This window comes from Rhizophagus irregularis, chromosome 14, assembly GCF_026210795.1.
Source record: "Rhizophagus irregularis chromosome 14, complete sequence".
Classification (NCBI taxonomy): domain Eukaryota; kingdom Fungi; phylum Glomeromycota; class Glomeromycetes; order Glomerales; family Glomeraceae; genus Rhizophagus; species Rhizophagus irregularis.
Genome location: NC_089442.1, coordinates 293,735 through 309,825, shown reverse-complemented (window position 1 = coordinate 309,825; position 16,091 = coordinate 293,735). Strand labels below are relative to the sequence as shown.

General features: G+C 25.1%; 4 protein-coding genes across 4 annotated transcripts; 1 reads left to right on the top strand and 3 right to left on the bottom strand.

Annotated features, from left to right (window-relative positions):
• Positions 1 to 589: 589 nt before the first annotated feature.
• Positions 590 to 1,057, bottom strand: OCT59_005788 (uncharacterized protein; the record flags this gene model as incomplete). The annotated part of the gene is made up of 1 exon (XM_025332187.2): positions 590 to 1,057. The coding sequence occupies one exon, from the start codon at positions 1,055 to 1,057 to the stop codon at positions 590 to 592; it is 468 nt and encodes a 155-aa protein (XP_025175948.1).
• A 3,440-nt stretch (positions 1,058 to 4,497) lies between these two features.
• On the top strand, positions 4,498 to 5,122 carry OCT59_005787 (uncharacterized protein; the record flags this gene model as incomplete). The annotated part of the gene is made up of 2 exons (XM_025326474.1): positions 4,498 to 4,579; positions 4,668 to 5,122. 2 exons carry the CDS (start codon positions 4,498 to 4,500, stop codon positions 5,120 to 5,122), a joined length of 537 nt encoding a protein of 178 aa, XP_025175947.1.
• A 3,603-nt stretch (positions 5,123 to 8,725) lies between these two features.
• OCT59_005786 (uncharacterized protein) lies at positions 8,726 to 10,351 on the bottom strand (the record flags this gene model as incomplete). Its single annotated transcript, XM_066140834.1, has 6 exons — positions 8,726 to 8,739; positions 8,809 to 8,853; positions 8,917 to 9,157; positions 9,689 to 9,778; positions 9,846 to 10,002; positions 10,164 to 10,351. The coding sequence occupies 6 exons, from the start codon at positions 10,349 to 10,351 to the stop codon at positions 8,726 to 8,728; spliced, it is 735 nt and encodes a 244-aa protein (XP_065997681.1).
• Positions 10,352 to 12,928: 2,577 nt separating this feature from the next.
• On the bottom strand, positions 12,929 to 15,191 carry OCT59_005785 (uncharacterized protein). The gene is made up of 6 exons (XM_025326473.2): positions 14,998 to 15,191; positions 14,452 to 14,928; positions 13,534 to 14,368; positions 13,423 to 13,452; positions 13,315 to 13,350; positions 12,929 to 13,240 (listed from the first exon to the last, which is right to left on the bottom strand). Exons 1-6 carry the CDS (start codon positions 15,082 to 15,084, stop codon positions 13,215 to 13,217), a joined length of 1,491 nt encoding a protein of 496 aa, XP_025175944.1. The 5' UTR covers positions 15,085 to 15,191; the 3' UTR covers positions 12,929 to 13,214.
• Positions 15,192 to 16,091: the final 900 nt, after the last annotated feature.

The following is a 16,091-nucleotide window of genomic DNA, read 5'->3' as shown; positions in this document are numbered from 1 at the left end:
TATAACAAAAAATTTTGAGTCGATCACGTGATTATTGTATGATTAACCGGTTAAAGTTCAATTTTTTACTACTATATTGTATCATAACCTCAAATTTTTTATTATCATGAGCAATATTTAAAATGAACTGTCGGTGAAAAAAAATATATTATTATCACGTGATATAGGATCGGCAAGTCTGCTTGATAGGGAAATGATTATTGCTCAATTTAACAAGATTTCTGAAACGATGCGATCAAAACAAAACCATAAAATTCTACTGCGGAAATTTAAGTTAAAAGTTTATTTTACAGATCTGTAAGTAAATTGGGCGGATTAATTATCAATAGAGCTTATATACTAATTTATTAATTTCAAATGAATAAAAAGTTAAATGTTAACTTGTTAATAAAATAAAAAAAAGTACAAAAAATGAACCACAATAAAAAATAATTACTAAAATAGAAATTAAATAAAGGAAATTTGAAGCAATAAAAGTGCTAATTTGTAAAAAGGGCAGACTACACTGAAATTATCAGTTCAATCTGTTTCAATAATTTAAAAAGGAATTTATAGTCAATCAATTGTTGCTATAAAACAACTCGCTGACTTAAGGTTGCCAGCCTCGATAGTGTAAATTATAAGAATTACAGTCTATTTCCGCACCACCCCAGGGACTAAGACTACAGTCTACATATACTGCAAGCCAAATATCAAACCAAGTCTCCTTAGGTGTTTGGTTTGAATCAAAATTCCAATAAGATGTGTATGGATTATTCTCATAATCACCTTTATGGTTACAACTATGGTCATTAACAAATATAGGTTTCTTGAAAAATCTCCATTCATGACCTTGATCATCTTTAAAGGTAAAGTGACCGAAAGCTTCTGGTGGATAATCTGGATACGTATAAACTGTTATATTGAGTTTTCCTCTTGTAAAACTGGCATTGGTAATCTGAGGACAATCTTCAGTGCAAGAAGTAATCTGGGCTCCACTAGGATGACACCCGTGAGACTTTTCAACATAAAGGAAAAAAAATACAAGCAAAGAAATAATAAAGTACTTTTGATTCATGACTAATTATAATTGTTATATTTATGTGAATATGTTCAAATTATTTAGTGCACTTATTTATATATATTTGCAACTCCGTAAAAAAATTGATCTATGCTTTAATATTTCCTTTTTTATAAAGTCTCATTTTAATGGAACCAATAATGAAAACCATGGGATTTAAATTCTGTAATAGTCTCATTTTATATTGAAAATCACGGAATTTATCTTTCCTTGCAAAGGACCATACCATAAGATTTCAACAAAAAAGTACGATGTGCAAAATCTTTTTAATTGTATATTTTTTCAATTTGTATTGTACATATTACTATATATATTGTTCCAATAAAAAAAATCTGGTATTTTTATTAACCAATTACTGTCGGTGAAGTGACCATGTTGGTAAGATGATTGTCGGTAAAATGAATCGTTGAATTTGAAATTTAAAAGAAAAAAAAGTCTAAAATAGTTCTACGGATGACCATCCGGATGACCATCCGGGATGACCCCATACTAAATTAAGATCGTCATAAAAAAATAATGTACTATTCCAACAAGTTAACGTTAAACTTGAAGGGAGCTTAAAGCATAAATGTCAAATGAAATAAAGGATAGGCTTGTGATCTGATCATCACTACACTAAAATAGTAAGACCCTTTTGAAAAATTAGTAATCATAATTAAAATGTTATTATAAAAATTTTTTTATTGCTCCCACATTTTTTTTTGGCGTAATAAAAACATATATAAACACCCTTTCTTCAGATGGGTGGAGGGTGGCGTGGGTTTACGTTAAGTTTCGTTTCGTACGGACGGACGGAACGTTAACATTAACTTAACGTTAACTTAACGTTAACACAAGATTAGCTTTCGAATGGTTTCCTTTTTTGGAATCTCACTACCCCGTTTTGGCATTGATTTACCGATCTAAAAATTAAACTTTTCCTTTTATTTTTCTTAACCTTTCCATTTTTAGCAATTGGCGTTCAGGTAATCTTTTTTATCACTTCTTTTTGTCTCCCATCACTCCTTTTCGTCTCCCAACACTTCTTTTTGTCTCCCATCATTCCTCTTTATCTTTCCATCACTCTTTTTCGTCTTCCATCACTCCTTTTCATCTCCCAACACTTCTTTTTGCCTCCCATCATTCCTCTTCATCTTTCCATCACTCTTTTTCGTCTCCCATCACTCCTCTTCATCTTTCCATCACTCTTTTCGTCTCCCATCGTTCTTTTTCGTCTCCCATCACTCCTCTTTATCTTTCCATCACTCTTTTCGTCTCCCATCGTTCCTTTTCATCTCCCATCACTCCTCTTCATCTTTCAATCACTCCTTTTTGTCTCCCATCGTTCCTTTTGTCTTCCATCACTCCTCTTCATCTTTCTATCACTCCTTTTCGTCTCCCATCACTGGTCATTTTTTTTTACAATAACTTCCACTTAAAAGATCTTTCAAAAGTATGTCAAGCTCCCCCATGAAAATGACCTCTTGTTCAATATCAATATCTATTTTTTTTTTTTTGTATTTGAAGCCGTAAAAGTATGCATGACAATCCTAGAGACTAAACTTATTATCAAAAAAGGATTAATTTTAAAGTTAATATTGTTAGTATAATTTCATTTTGCTCATATGGTAAAAGTATAGAAAGTGAGTAGCATAAAGTGTCATGTAATTGTCATCATTAGTCATTATATTATACACGGTTAGCTTAAATTAATTGAAGTATAGTTAATAAAATAATACTTTTCATTTTGATCATCAGTATTTGTATAACATGTACATACACAAATAACACAATGTCTACATTATTATATTAGAATTTATTTCATCATTGTTAAATCATATAAAAATATATTTATATATATATATATATGTTTGCAAACTACAATGATTATTTAAATGAGTATTGATATTTTCTAATGGTATCCGATCAAAATCTCGACAGCCACTTGCACGACTAACAAAAGATCGAAAACAAAATCTCGACAATCCAAAATCCTGACAAGTCATTATATCGACAATTTTATGATGTGTGTTCTAATAAAATAATTTGTTGCAATATGTAATATTTAGTTTAAATGTGTTATAATTTTGTCGAGATTTTGACTTGTCAGGATTTTGACTTGTCAAGATATTGGATTGTCGAGATTTTGTTGTCGGTCTTGTGTCAGTCGCTCAAATGATTTTCGAGATTTCGTACCAAAAACCTTTCTAATTTAGTTATAATTATTGAAAACTATATTTTTTTTATCTGCCAAAATAGTTTTTATTCTCCCTGTGAAATAAAAATAAAAAATCTTTTTTTTTCATTTTACTATTTTTTTTTCTTTTGTTTTATATTTTTTAAAATTAATTTTTTTTAAAAGCTTAGAATGACTTAGTTTAACGTACAGTTCAGGGTAGATTTTATTTTTTTTTGCTATTTGCTGTTTTCTTTTCTCTTTTTTTTTGCTTTTTACTTTCGTTAACTTTGCTTTTTTTAGACAATTTCACCATAGTTGCTTCTAAATATTAAATAAATATTCTTTTAAACCCCATTAGAGATAAAAAACCTGCGTCAAGAAATTGTGTAAATCAGTAATATAAATAAAAAAAAAAGTTTAATCACAATGATAATTAATAAAAATTGTTATTTATCTTAATTATTTTATTTTATTTTAATCGAGAGGTGAATAAAATGTATAGGTTAATAAAGAATTTTTATTTGAAGTAATCAGTATAACAAAAAAATTTTGAGTCGATCACGTGATTATTGTATGATTAACCGGTTAAAGTTCAATTTTTTACTACTTTATTGTACTGTACCATTCATTGATTTCTTAAAATTCGTACAGTACAATACAATTTAGACGATCGTACAGTACGGTTTATCATTATACCTATCGAAACGCTAATAAAATCCCATAATAAAACTTTAAAAAACCATTTTACTCTCCAAAATTGTTATAATAAACTTAATTTAGCAATTATTAATATGAACATAACCTCAAATTTTTATTATTATCGCATGTCAAGAGTAATATTTAAAATGAACTGTCGGTGAAAAAAATATATTATTATCACGTGATATAGGATCGGCAAGTCTGCTTGATAGGGAAATGATTATTGAGCAATTAACAAATTATGATCATCCCACTAATTAATTGTTACATAAAGCCCATTTATTTGCTGATGGATTTTAAGGAGTAAAATTTCTAAATAAGAAATAATATCACTTCCCTAAAATAAGTGTTTTTAATACATATGGTTAAACGTTAGATTCTGCCGATCATACAATAAATGAAATACAAAATTAAAATTTTAATATTACCATATTCTATTTTATTTTTATTTTTATTTTTCGCAATATTTCTAAAATAATACTAATATTAGATCTTTTCTTATGTCGATATATATAAATAAACCAGCAAAAAAGTAAAGCTCCCATAGTTATTCTTTTTAATCAAAAAAAATTCATCAATCATGAAGCACATGGTTTTTATTATTGTATCATTTTTTATATTTTCCAAAACTTTTGCTTTTAAATCTTTAGTAGATTGTACTGGTAATTATCTAAGAACAAATTTTATTTATTGGTTTATTTTCCAAGATAGCCAATATTAATTTTTTTTTTTTACGTTCTTGCTAAAAAGATGCTCCTTACTTTGAACCCGATTACATTTTATTTCTATCAAATAATCTTGTACGATTAAATTCAGTGGGACCAGCCCAAACAGAATATCCTGGTAAAATCCCATGTTGTTTGCAACAGGGGATGATGCTTATTAGTGATTATACGTTTAAAAATGAAAGTTACCAATATACTATTATACCAAAAAATAAACTTTTATGGGTAAATGGATACACTAGCACAAATATCTTAAATTCGAATGATTGTTCAAGTGGAAGCCTTGATTGTAATACACTTTATCAAGGACAATATACTTACACGCGAGATGACAAAATTGATCCCAAAAAATTTTTCTCTCCAGGAGAGGATATCACGGTGGAAATAACTATGTATGGTAATTGTTATTATGACAACGAAACGATTTGCTTATCGTCTTGTCAGTATATCGCTGACATATCTTATAATCCACCAAAATAAATGGATTTATTTATTTTTGTAATATGTATTTTTATAGCATTTGTGCATTAACTTATTTAGTAGTTTCACTTACTTTACATATAGCCAATACTTATGATAATATTTATATCATTCATAATTTTTTTTTGAAACAATTTTTTTACATGTCCGCCAATCTACAGAATCGGCCCAAATTTAATATATGAATTGAAATAAAAAAAAATACGTATTATAAAATGCAGCATAAACAGCGAGTATTTTAATTTGAAGATCTATTATTCCGTGTGTTTTTTTTTTTATTCCATGTTATTTCCGTAAATAAATGGATAAAATTTTTTACAGGGCCATTGCATATTCCTTTAAGAAACATTAACTGTTAAAGGAGATTAATTTATTAAATTAAAATGCTTAATCTTACCTACTACTTTACTTTTCAATATAATTAATATCAAGTTCTTCAATATTTGAAAGATTGATTATCTCGCTCATTTTTTTAATTTGAATCAAATTATTTATAGGTATAAACTACTGTATAATAAATAAAGAATTTTTTTTTTCGCTATATATTATTATTTATTAAACTTCGTTAATGATTCTTACAATAATTTATTAATTCTTAATAATGAAAATCAGTCTCATAAAAGACGTATTATCCAAAAAGGATTTTTTTTACGATTATACGATAGTTAATATTGTTAATAAAGTAGCTTTCATTTTACTTTTATTATTGTACTATATTATATATATAATATAAATTATATCATATCGTCTTTAACATTTTAAATCTCATCAATTTCTGAAAACTTTAAATGAATTTATTCTTTGTATATTATTTGCATCTTTCTATTAATTATAATTTAATATCATTTTAGGTTGGTAGAAGTATATAGAAAGTGAGTAACATAAAATGTGATTTAAAAGTCATCATATTCTACATAAATATATTGATATAAAAAATAAAGGATGCTAAATGAAAATTATTAATTTTTTTTTTATAAACTAGTAAATTTCGCCATTTTGATCATCAGTATTTGTATAACATGTACAGTACTGATGTACAGGAATAACAGGATACATTCGCAAATCGCAATGTGTTTACGGTACATTTCGCCGAAGGGATGTTTCACCAAAGGGATGCTTCGCCGAAGCATTTTATCGAATCCATTTCACCGAATCGTCCATTTCACCAAATCGTACATTTCACCGAATCGTCCATTTTTTCGAATTCCATTTCACCGAATGGACATTTCGTCAAAAATGGTAGCGATTAACATTTTCATAAAAAATATTCATCGCGCAATGAAAATTATTTTTAGAGATCTTTTTTTTTTCAGGATGTTATCACTTTAACATTTAAGTAACTGATATTAATTATTAAGCAATAATAAATAAATTATTTTCTTGGAAATATTTATTCACGAAAAAGTAAGTAAAAAAAAAGATTAATGTATTATAAACAACGAGATAAATTTAATAAAAAATCATCTAATTCAAAAATTTTTCTAGAAAAGATTTCATGTATTTAGTAAACAATAAAATAACCAATTGGAATAATTAATTTTCGGCGAAATAACAATTTGGCTTAATGTCCATTCGCGAAATGTCCATTCGATGAAATGGTATTTCGATGAAACGTCCCTTTTGCGAAATATTCCTTCGGAGAAAAGTTTCAATACTATTCGCAATGACTACATTATTTGTATTAGACCTTTATTTCATTGTTTGATAATAAAAAAAAATGTTAGTAAAATAAATCATCAATGGAGAGATAAGTTATTCGTAGCTTGCAAATATATATATATATATATTATATATATATATATTTTGATAGTGAAGACTTAATTATTTCAAGTATTGATACTTTCTACATTTAGTTTATCATTTAATATAATTATTATTGAAAGTCGTATATTTTTATCTGCCAAAATACCAAAATACGTAGCCTTTTTTTTTTTAAAAAAAAAGAGAGAATGAAAATGTAGCGGGAAAAATTTTTTTTTTATGATGAATTTCATTGCAATGAAATTCTTAAATATAGGGTGACAGTATACAATTTGAGCATAATGTATCGTTTGCTGCTTTAAATTTAAAATAAATATTCATTTACATAACCTTTTCTGGCAAAAACCAATTCCAAATTAGTAATTAGTTATTGGAATACTAACAAAAATTCGTTTACATACGAAAATTACTGCGCCACAATAAATCATGTGATAGATTCTCGTTATGTAATTACGGTAATAAAAAGTTGTGGGGTTTTTCAGAGAAATTAAAACTAAGTTAAACTTTTACGAGATATATTTTCTATAAATTGTAGATTTATTCAAATATAATTTAGACCATCAAAATTTAATTAGAAAAAAAACAGGAATTAATTATAGTTAAATATGATTTAATTGAAGAATGCAAGTACTGTTTTGCATATCATGGTTGGTGACAATTATATTAAATATGAAACATTTTCAACTGGTAATTTTTTTCAAATATAATATCCAATCCATTCTCTAAATTTTAGCAAAATCTTATTGTAATAAAATATAAATTTCTTAATTATCACATAAATTATTAATCAAATCGCCTTTTATTGCTGAGTGTGTGTAAAAAATTACATCTAATTAATAATTAAAATAAAATTTTACATTTAGAAGAGTTTGTCAATTTTCAATATGTCTTGTTAAATTTTTTTTTTTTATTACAAATAAATTGGATAAAAATTTTAAATTATTAAAATCTTGTCTTTGTGCCGTGAAATTGAATCTTCAACAATAGCTTTCTTATTTTTTTTTTTACTAACTACAATTATGAGTAACTTTATTTACTGGTGATCACCGGTAACTACTTTCGCGTAATCTTAATAAATTTTATTATTACACGCTCATTAGGATTGTGCGGAATTCATTGTAACGATATTTTTGTTATCATGCCCGATATTTTTAATGATGATCGACAATATAATTATATTAGCACACGCACTAATCCTAATATCACGTATAATAATATCGGGCTATATCGGCCTTCGGCCGATATTTTGACGCCCCGTTCAATAACATACAATTATAAGCTGAAATCAATGCTTTGAACTTTAAATAAAAAGATGAGATTATGATAACCTTTTAAACTTTGAAAATTAAATTAAATTTTAGCTCGTTAGGAGCCAGTCTGTGGAAAGGAAGAAATTTATTGATGATTTTTTAATAAATATTAACAAATAGTAAATACAGAAATACAGTACAAAAAAAATTTTTTTTTAATAAGTAAATATGAAATTTATAATAAATAAATACAAAAGATATTTTTTTAAACAAATAAATATGAAGATTTTTTAACAAGATTTATTAATACGTGATCTTTTTTTTAACAAATAATTTTTTCTTAAAGGTTACTATAATTACTATATCATAATTAATAAGAAATTCTAGTTGGAATCTGGATTGGACCGGACTGGTTTCAAAATACGGACTTTTGTGAAATACTCCAACTAAAAAGACCGTTAAATTAGGAAAGTTACATAGATTTGTTAAATTTAAATCATAAAATTTTCTTTTAATCAAAATATAAATAAAATAAATAATTACATACAAGCATAATATGATATTCTTATACTTAATTTTAAGTAGTTTGAGCTTAATTAGTTTCATCTATAATAAAAAATAGTTTAATTAAAATTCAATAGATTAAAAAAATCACATGCAAAAGTAGTCAATCACCTTTAGAATTAATATCTAGTTTAGTAAAATCCATTTTTAAGGAATCTATAAATATTAGTTGTTAGCATTTCAGAATAAATTTAAAATATTAGCACGTTATATATATACCTGAATATTCTATTCCATGTAAATCATCATTATTATCAGCATTTTTTGGTTCTGGAAGATTTTTAAAATCTAAAAGTCTACTTGTGTAAACTGCCTGAGGATGTGTCATATATGATATAGTACCAGTAGATTTTAAAGGTGATGAAAAATATAACTTTTTATTAATATCATCTGTTTCCTTAACTTGCTCATAAATCACAGAATCCAGTTTATCAATATCATCCTCTAAACCCCTGAATGACTTAAACAATTCATTTATATCAGGTCGTTTTAAAGGGTCAGCATCCCAACATTTATTAATAATGTCAAAAATTAATTGAGGAATTTTATAATTAAACTTTGGCCTCAATCCATTACAAATTTTCATTGTTAAGAATTCATCATGAGCTACATCATAATAAGGAGGGAAACCTGTACATATTTCATATGCAATAATTCCATATCCATAAATATCACCTGCTTGAGTATATTCTTTTCCTCTTAAAACTTCAGGAGCTACATAAGGTAATACTCCATATATTTTTTTATTACTATTTTGAGAGGATTTGACATTTGCTGGTTGACACAATCCCAAGTCAGTAACAAAAGCTCGATGCGCGGAATCACTTAATATATTCCCACAATGAAAATCCTGATGAATTAATCCTTTATCATGAATATCTACAAGACCAGTTGTAATATCAGTTAAACTTCTCAGCTTTTGCTTCCAATTCAGTGAAATGAAGTTGTTATTTAAATGTTGTCTTAAACTGCCATTTTTTAATTCCATTACCATCATAAAATTCTCTGTTTTTGGATCTTTGGTAATACCAAAACAACGAACTATGAACGCAGAACTATATACTAAAATATTTGATTCAACCTTTAAAGAAAATTATAGTTAGTTTCATTTATGAAGGCTAATGAAGATTTATAAGAAAATAATTTACTTCTTTTAAAAAATCTGCTGTAATATCTTGTGAGTTATTTAAGCACTTTAAAGCGACTTTTGTATCAACTTTTCGTTCCCATTGTTTATTGTCAAAATTTATTCCCCAAGGACCATCTTTCCAAACTGCTTTAAAAGTAGTTCCAAATCCCCTTTTGCTAAATATTCAACATCTTCAAATTTATCATATTCAATCCACTCTATAATTTGGTTATTATTTTTAGCGTTTAATTGTACTTTTTGAATAAATTCATCAACGTCATGATTTCCACTTGTCCAATTTTTGAAATTTTGTTGAAAATGATTAGAAACACATGACCGACAATATAAAGCACCAGTTCTAGGCTGCATACAATCTTTACATAAACCATAGTTTCTATAACGGTTTTTTAATTTTTTGTCTGTTATTAGTTTATCAATTAACGATAGTTGTTCTCCAGTCAAATAATAATTATTGAAGTCTTTTATTTGTTCAAATACATCATCACTTAGTTTAATTTGATCCATTTTAATAAATAATTTATTAACAAAAAATGTTTTTAATTCTCATTAAAAAGAAAATGAAAAAAAATGAAAAAAGTAATGGTGAAACGACTGAAACGTTATTTATGTTGCAACGATTTCAAGATCAGCAACAAAATTATGGAAAAAAAAGACTAGTTAAAATGCACAAACGAAACACAAAAATCTGATCGGCAATTAAATTTATTCAATTTTGGCAAATTACGGCTTTTTATTTAAATTCTCCATAATAGGATAAATGACGAAATAAATAAATAAATAATAATAAAATGTTTAACTAAATATAGTAAATACTGTAATGTAATTAATGTAATTAAAAAAAGTTGTGGATTTTTTCAGCGAAATTAAAACTAAGCTAAACATTTTTTATGAGATATAATATTTTCTATAATTGTAGATTTATTCAGATATCATTTTGACCGTCAGAAATTTAACAAAAAAAAGAAAAAAAAATTAATAAAAAATATGAAGAATTAAAATATTATAAATAATATGATTAAAGTACTTTAGTAATGTTTTGCATATCATGGTTAGTGACAATCATATGATATTTAATATTTTTAACTAGTAATTTTTTTTTCGAATCTATCATATTCAATATATTCTGGGAAATTCGGAATTGTTTTAAATGATAAATACAATTTTTATTTTTTGATCTTTTTGTTCAATTTGTAACAAATTTTAACTAGCCTTTTTTTTTCTTTTTTTTGCATTGCTTAAATATTACATCAACATCAACAGTATTATTTTTTCTTATTTATCAAAAATTTATATTGAAGGTTAAGCTTTTTTGAATTATGTGTTACCAATTTTAATTCTATATGAATAAACAGAGAAAAGATTTTATTTTGTTTAAATAACATTATGGAACTTCAAGCCTATTAACTTCTCTATGCAGTAGTTAAAAAGAATATTAGTCACATGAATAAGTAACACAATATCATTTATTGATCATCTTCTGTTTTATTATTATAATTTCCTTAACAACGACACAATAGTGTTGTTTTCTACACTCATTTAATAGTTTTTCTGACTTCTTTATCGAATAAAAAAACCTCATTTGCAGAAGTGATCACTGTATATGGTTAAGCGCAGACTTCCAGGTACTAAGAAATGTTAAGCCGACTTTCAACCCTAAAGGTGAAGAACTTGAATCAATATTAGTAGGATTATATCCAAGATTATTTTCGTCACTATAATCACTATCACTATCCTCTGGAATATTCCATTTCATCCATAATTATTGATCGTGTATAGAAAATCTAAAATAAATTGTTATTTTTTTTAAAAAAAAAAGAGAAGAGAGAAACAAAATAAATACCAGATATTATGTATTTATGTGCCACAATAAGCTTAAAAGTATAATTATAAAATAATTAAAATGATTATTTATCTCATGCACACCAAAATTGATGGGCGTATAATATTTCTTTTTTCATTTTTTTTACATCAATTTTTTAATCACATTTTTTAATTAAAAAAAAGTTTTTTACTTTATATAATTTACAAACCAGATAAATAAAAAAAAATTAACTTTTTAATAAATAGTAACATTACAAAAATTTTTTAACAAGTAAATACGGTTTAAAATTTTTTTTTTTTTAAAACAAGTAAATACGAAATTTTAAATAAATGAATATAAAGATTTTTTTTACAATAAATACAATGAATAAAAGAAATTCTGGTTGGGATCTGAATTGGACTGGGCTGGGTTTCAAAAAAATGGACTTTTGTATAGCAGGATTACAGTCAAGACCGTTAAATTAGGAAATTTATATAATCAATCTCTCACCAAAATTATATATTTTGTTAAGTCAATTCTTTAACATGTTAATTTTTTTTATAAACATTGAATATAAATCTGAATTATTGAAAAATTATGTATTAAATTAATTTTTTTTGAAGTTCATTAGGAAAAGAAGAATTCATGATTTTACAACCTGACGCGATCTAAAACTTTAATAACAAAATAAAAAAAAAAATGAATGAACAAACTTTAATACGCAGCAAAACATAGGTTTAATTCGGCTCCTGCTTTGTAGAGCGACTAAACCAATTTGAAGTGGTTCAGCTTGAACCAACTCAAACCAAACCTAACTCAAACCGATATTAGTGGCTGATCAGCACATGACCAAAATAAATTCTTTAATCTTTCCGAATTAATTATTATTTTCTTTACTTTTTTGATTTATTTATCTATTTTTTTTTAAAGAAATACTAAAGGCTTTTTATTTTCTTTCTTTTAGGTTTCAGCTTCAATTCAGAAGGTTTTTTTCGGATTAATTATTCCGAATAAGATACCTTCAAGGGATGCAAATTTTTTTATAAATTCATCCCAGAGTATAAACCCGGATTATATATGATTTTATAATTTAAATTGTTTCTTTTTTTTAAAATAAGTGGAATAAGTGCAAAATTTAAAATGCTAGTGAATATTAATAATTAAAATTTATTAAAAGTAACTGAAATTTAATATAATTTTTTGTAAATTTTATTTGTAGTTAATTTTTTTAGTAAATAAATTTTAATAATATAAATAGTAAAAAAATAAAATAACAATTATTTTAATATTTTATAGTTTAAAATTTATTTTTCTTTGATCAAATAAAGCCATGTCGCTACATTGTATAATAAAAATGAAAAATTTACTAAAATAATATAATAATAAAGTACTGAAATGGAATAATATATAATAAAAAGAAACACTAAAATTTTTTGAATAATATACTAATTTAATATTCATCACGCGTGCGATGTTCGCTACCTTTTGTCACCCGTGACACTCTTCTTAATTTTGCCCAGAGGCGATGTATCGCTAAGGGCGATAAATAAATTTACTCCTTAAAATTTATTCATCATCGTCTTGATTGAGATCTATTTTAAAAATAATAATAATAATAATTAAATTAAATTAATAATTTCATATAATTATAAAACGGATGTCTTACCTAATTCATTTAATTCACAATCCAAACATTCAGAAACTATTAATAAAATGAAAATAAACATTATTATAATAATCACAATAATCTTTAATAATGCAAATATATACTTACTTGGATTTGCTGATGATGATGAAACATTTTCTATTAAAAAAATAAAAAAATCAATAAATTATATTTTCAAATATTAGTTTTTTAAACGTACAGACGGTACAGTATATTTACCTTGATATGAAGATAAATAATCGGTTGAATTAACTGGTTCTGGAAGATTTTCAAAATTTAAAAGTCTGCTAGTATAAATTGCTTGTGGATGTGTTTGAAGATTTTTAGATTTATTTTCATTTGTTCTGTTTTTTGATTTATTCTCTTTAATTTTTTCACATTCTTTTATTTGAGAAGAAATTTCGCTACCATCATCATAAACGTCAACTAAATATTTTTCCAATATTTGACGTAATTCTTTAGCAGTTGGTCTATTTTCTGCTTTAGCATTCCAACATTTAATAATCAAATCTATAATTAATTTTGGTGTATCTTCAGAAATTTTTGGTCTAAATCCTTTACATATTTTAACAACCAGAAATTGATCATGAGGAATATCATTATAAGGAATTTCTTCTGACATAAGTTCATTCATTATTATTCCAAATGAGTAAATATCAGCTGCTTTTGTATATTGATATCCACGTAAAACTTCGGGTGCCATATAAGGTATTACTCCATAAATTCCTTTTCGCTCATTATCGTTTACTGGTTGACACATTCCCAAATCACTAATTGTTAGTAAATCATAATGATTATCATGTAATATATTTCCCGAATGAAAATCTTTATGAATATTTCCAGCATCATGAATACCTAAAAGTCCATCTATAATACAAAATAAAAATTTCATTTTGATATTATAATCAAAACCTTTCCTTAAAGTATTTCTCAAATTTCCTCCGTCACAATATTCTAAAACCATCATATAATCTTTAGTATTTGGATCTTGAGTAATTCCAAAACACATAACAGTATTAGTAGCATGAACATGACCTGAAATATAATAATTAATCTAAAATCATTAAAAAGAGAAATTTTGTTAATAAATTATGTATTAAAATACAAATATTAATAAGTAATATTTATTTTAATTACCTCATTTAAAAAATCATTACTTATATTAGATGAATTATTTAAACTTTTCAATGCAACTTTTCTTGAAACTCGTACCCATTCTTGATTTTCAATATCCCAATGTTCAATCTTTCCTTCGGGCCAGTCAGCCAAATAAATTTTACTAAAACCACCTCTGGTAAGATAGGTAACATTTTCAAATTTTTCAAAAGGTATCCATTCAAGACATTTTATGTAAATAAAAGCATTAAGTTGTGATTGTTGTATTAATTCATCAATATTTTTATTACCACTAGTCCAATTTTTAAAATTTTCCTTTAATCTTTTAGCATTACAAGGTTGACACCAATATAATCCTGTACCTGGTTCATTACATTCTCCACATACTCCGTATAATTCTTTTCTTTTTTCTAAATCCATAATATTTACTTTTTTAAAAATGGCAATAATTTCAACTGATTCAGTAGTTGCATCAGTTGAAAAAATTGTAGCGTGGGACTATCAAAATAAATGGTTAAAAAATTTTAATAAAAATTTATATTGTTTATTATGTAATAATATTTTTACCTGATATTCACTATTTCTGCTGCGGTCTATCCATAAATTTTTAACATCAGTTTTAATTGTATCTGAATTTTGTTTTGAAGTATCCATTTTATTAATATTTTTCCAAGTAAAATATAACACTTATAATTTAGCGAATATACTCAATTTAATGTTAATAATGAAAAAAAAATTATTTTGAAAATAAAGTAATTCGAAAAAAAAAAAAAAATTGGGCGTAAATCTTCTCTAATTGGTATTACATAATGAACCTTAATTTAGAATCTTGTGTTAATGTTATGACCTCATGACTAAAGGTTATTTCATATGTAAATGGCAAAATTTTTCCTTTTTAGATAGAACTTTAAATCCTGATAAAATTAACTTTTTTACTTTATTGATAAAAACAAGTATTTAATACTGTGATATTTTGATACTGTAAGCAATTTTATTTCTTGTGTTTGGTAAAAAATTAAATATAGTGGTTTCAAAATTATGCCGATCATGTGTCGATCATTTTTTATTCCAGTTCGTAATATTTTAATATTTTTTGTCGAATAGACACATTTTATAAGTGTATAGAGTTTTTATATGAAAAACCTGTTGTTATATCCTTAAAAAAAGTTGATATTTGAACTTTTAAAGGTTCACAATATTAAAAATCATGCCGTAGAAAGCTGCTCTTTAACAGAAAAGTAATTTTATGAGATCAAATAACGATGATAGGATGTATTATTTATTATATATTGTTTATAATTAGTTAATTGTGAAATTGTCTAATAATTAGTACATTTTCTATTAGTGTTAGATATTGTATGACATAAATTATTAAATTTAACAAACTTTTGGGAAACTAATGAAAACTATGTAAATAGTATAAGTTAAATATATAATTTTATTCAATTTTTTTTTTAATATACTGTAATAATTTAACATCATATTTTAATTTTTATATAGAAATTTATTAAATGACACTAAATTTTTGATTCTTTATTTGACTTATTCATGCAAATTATGTTTAATTTATAAAATTTTAAAAAATTCAAAATTTCTTATTAATGCGTCCGATTCTATTATGTGGTTATGTCACATGATTTGTTGATCATTTGTGTGTTGTT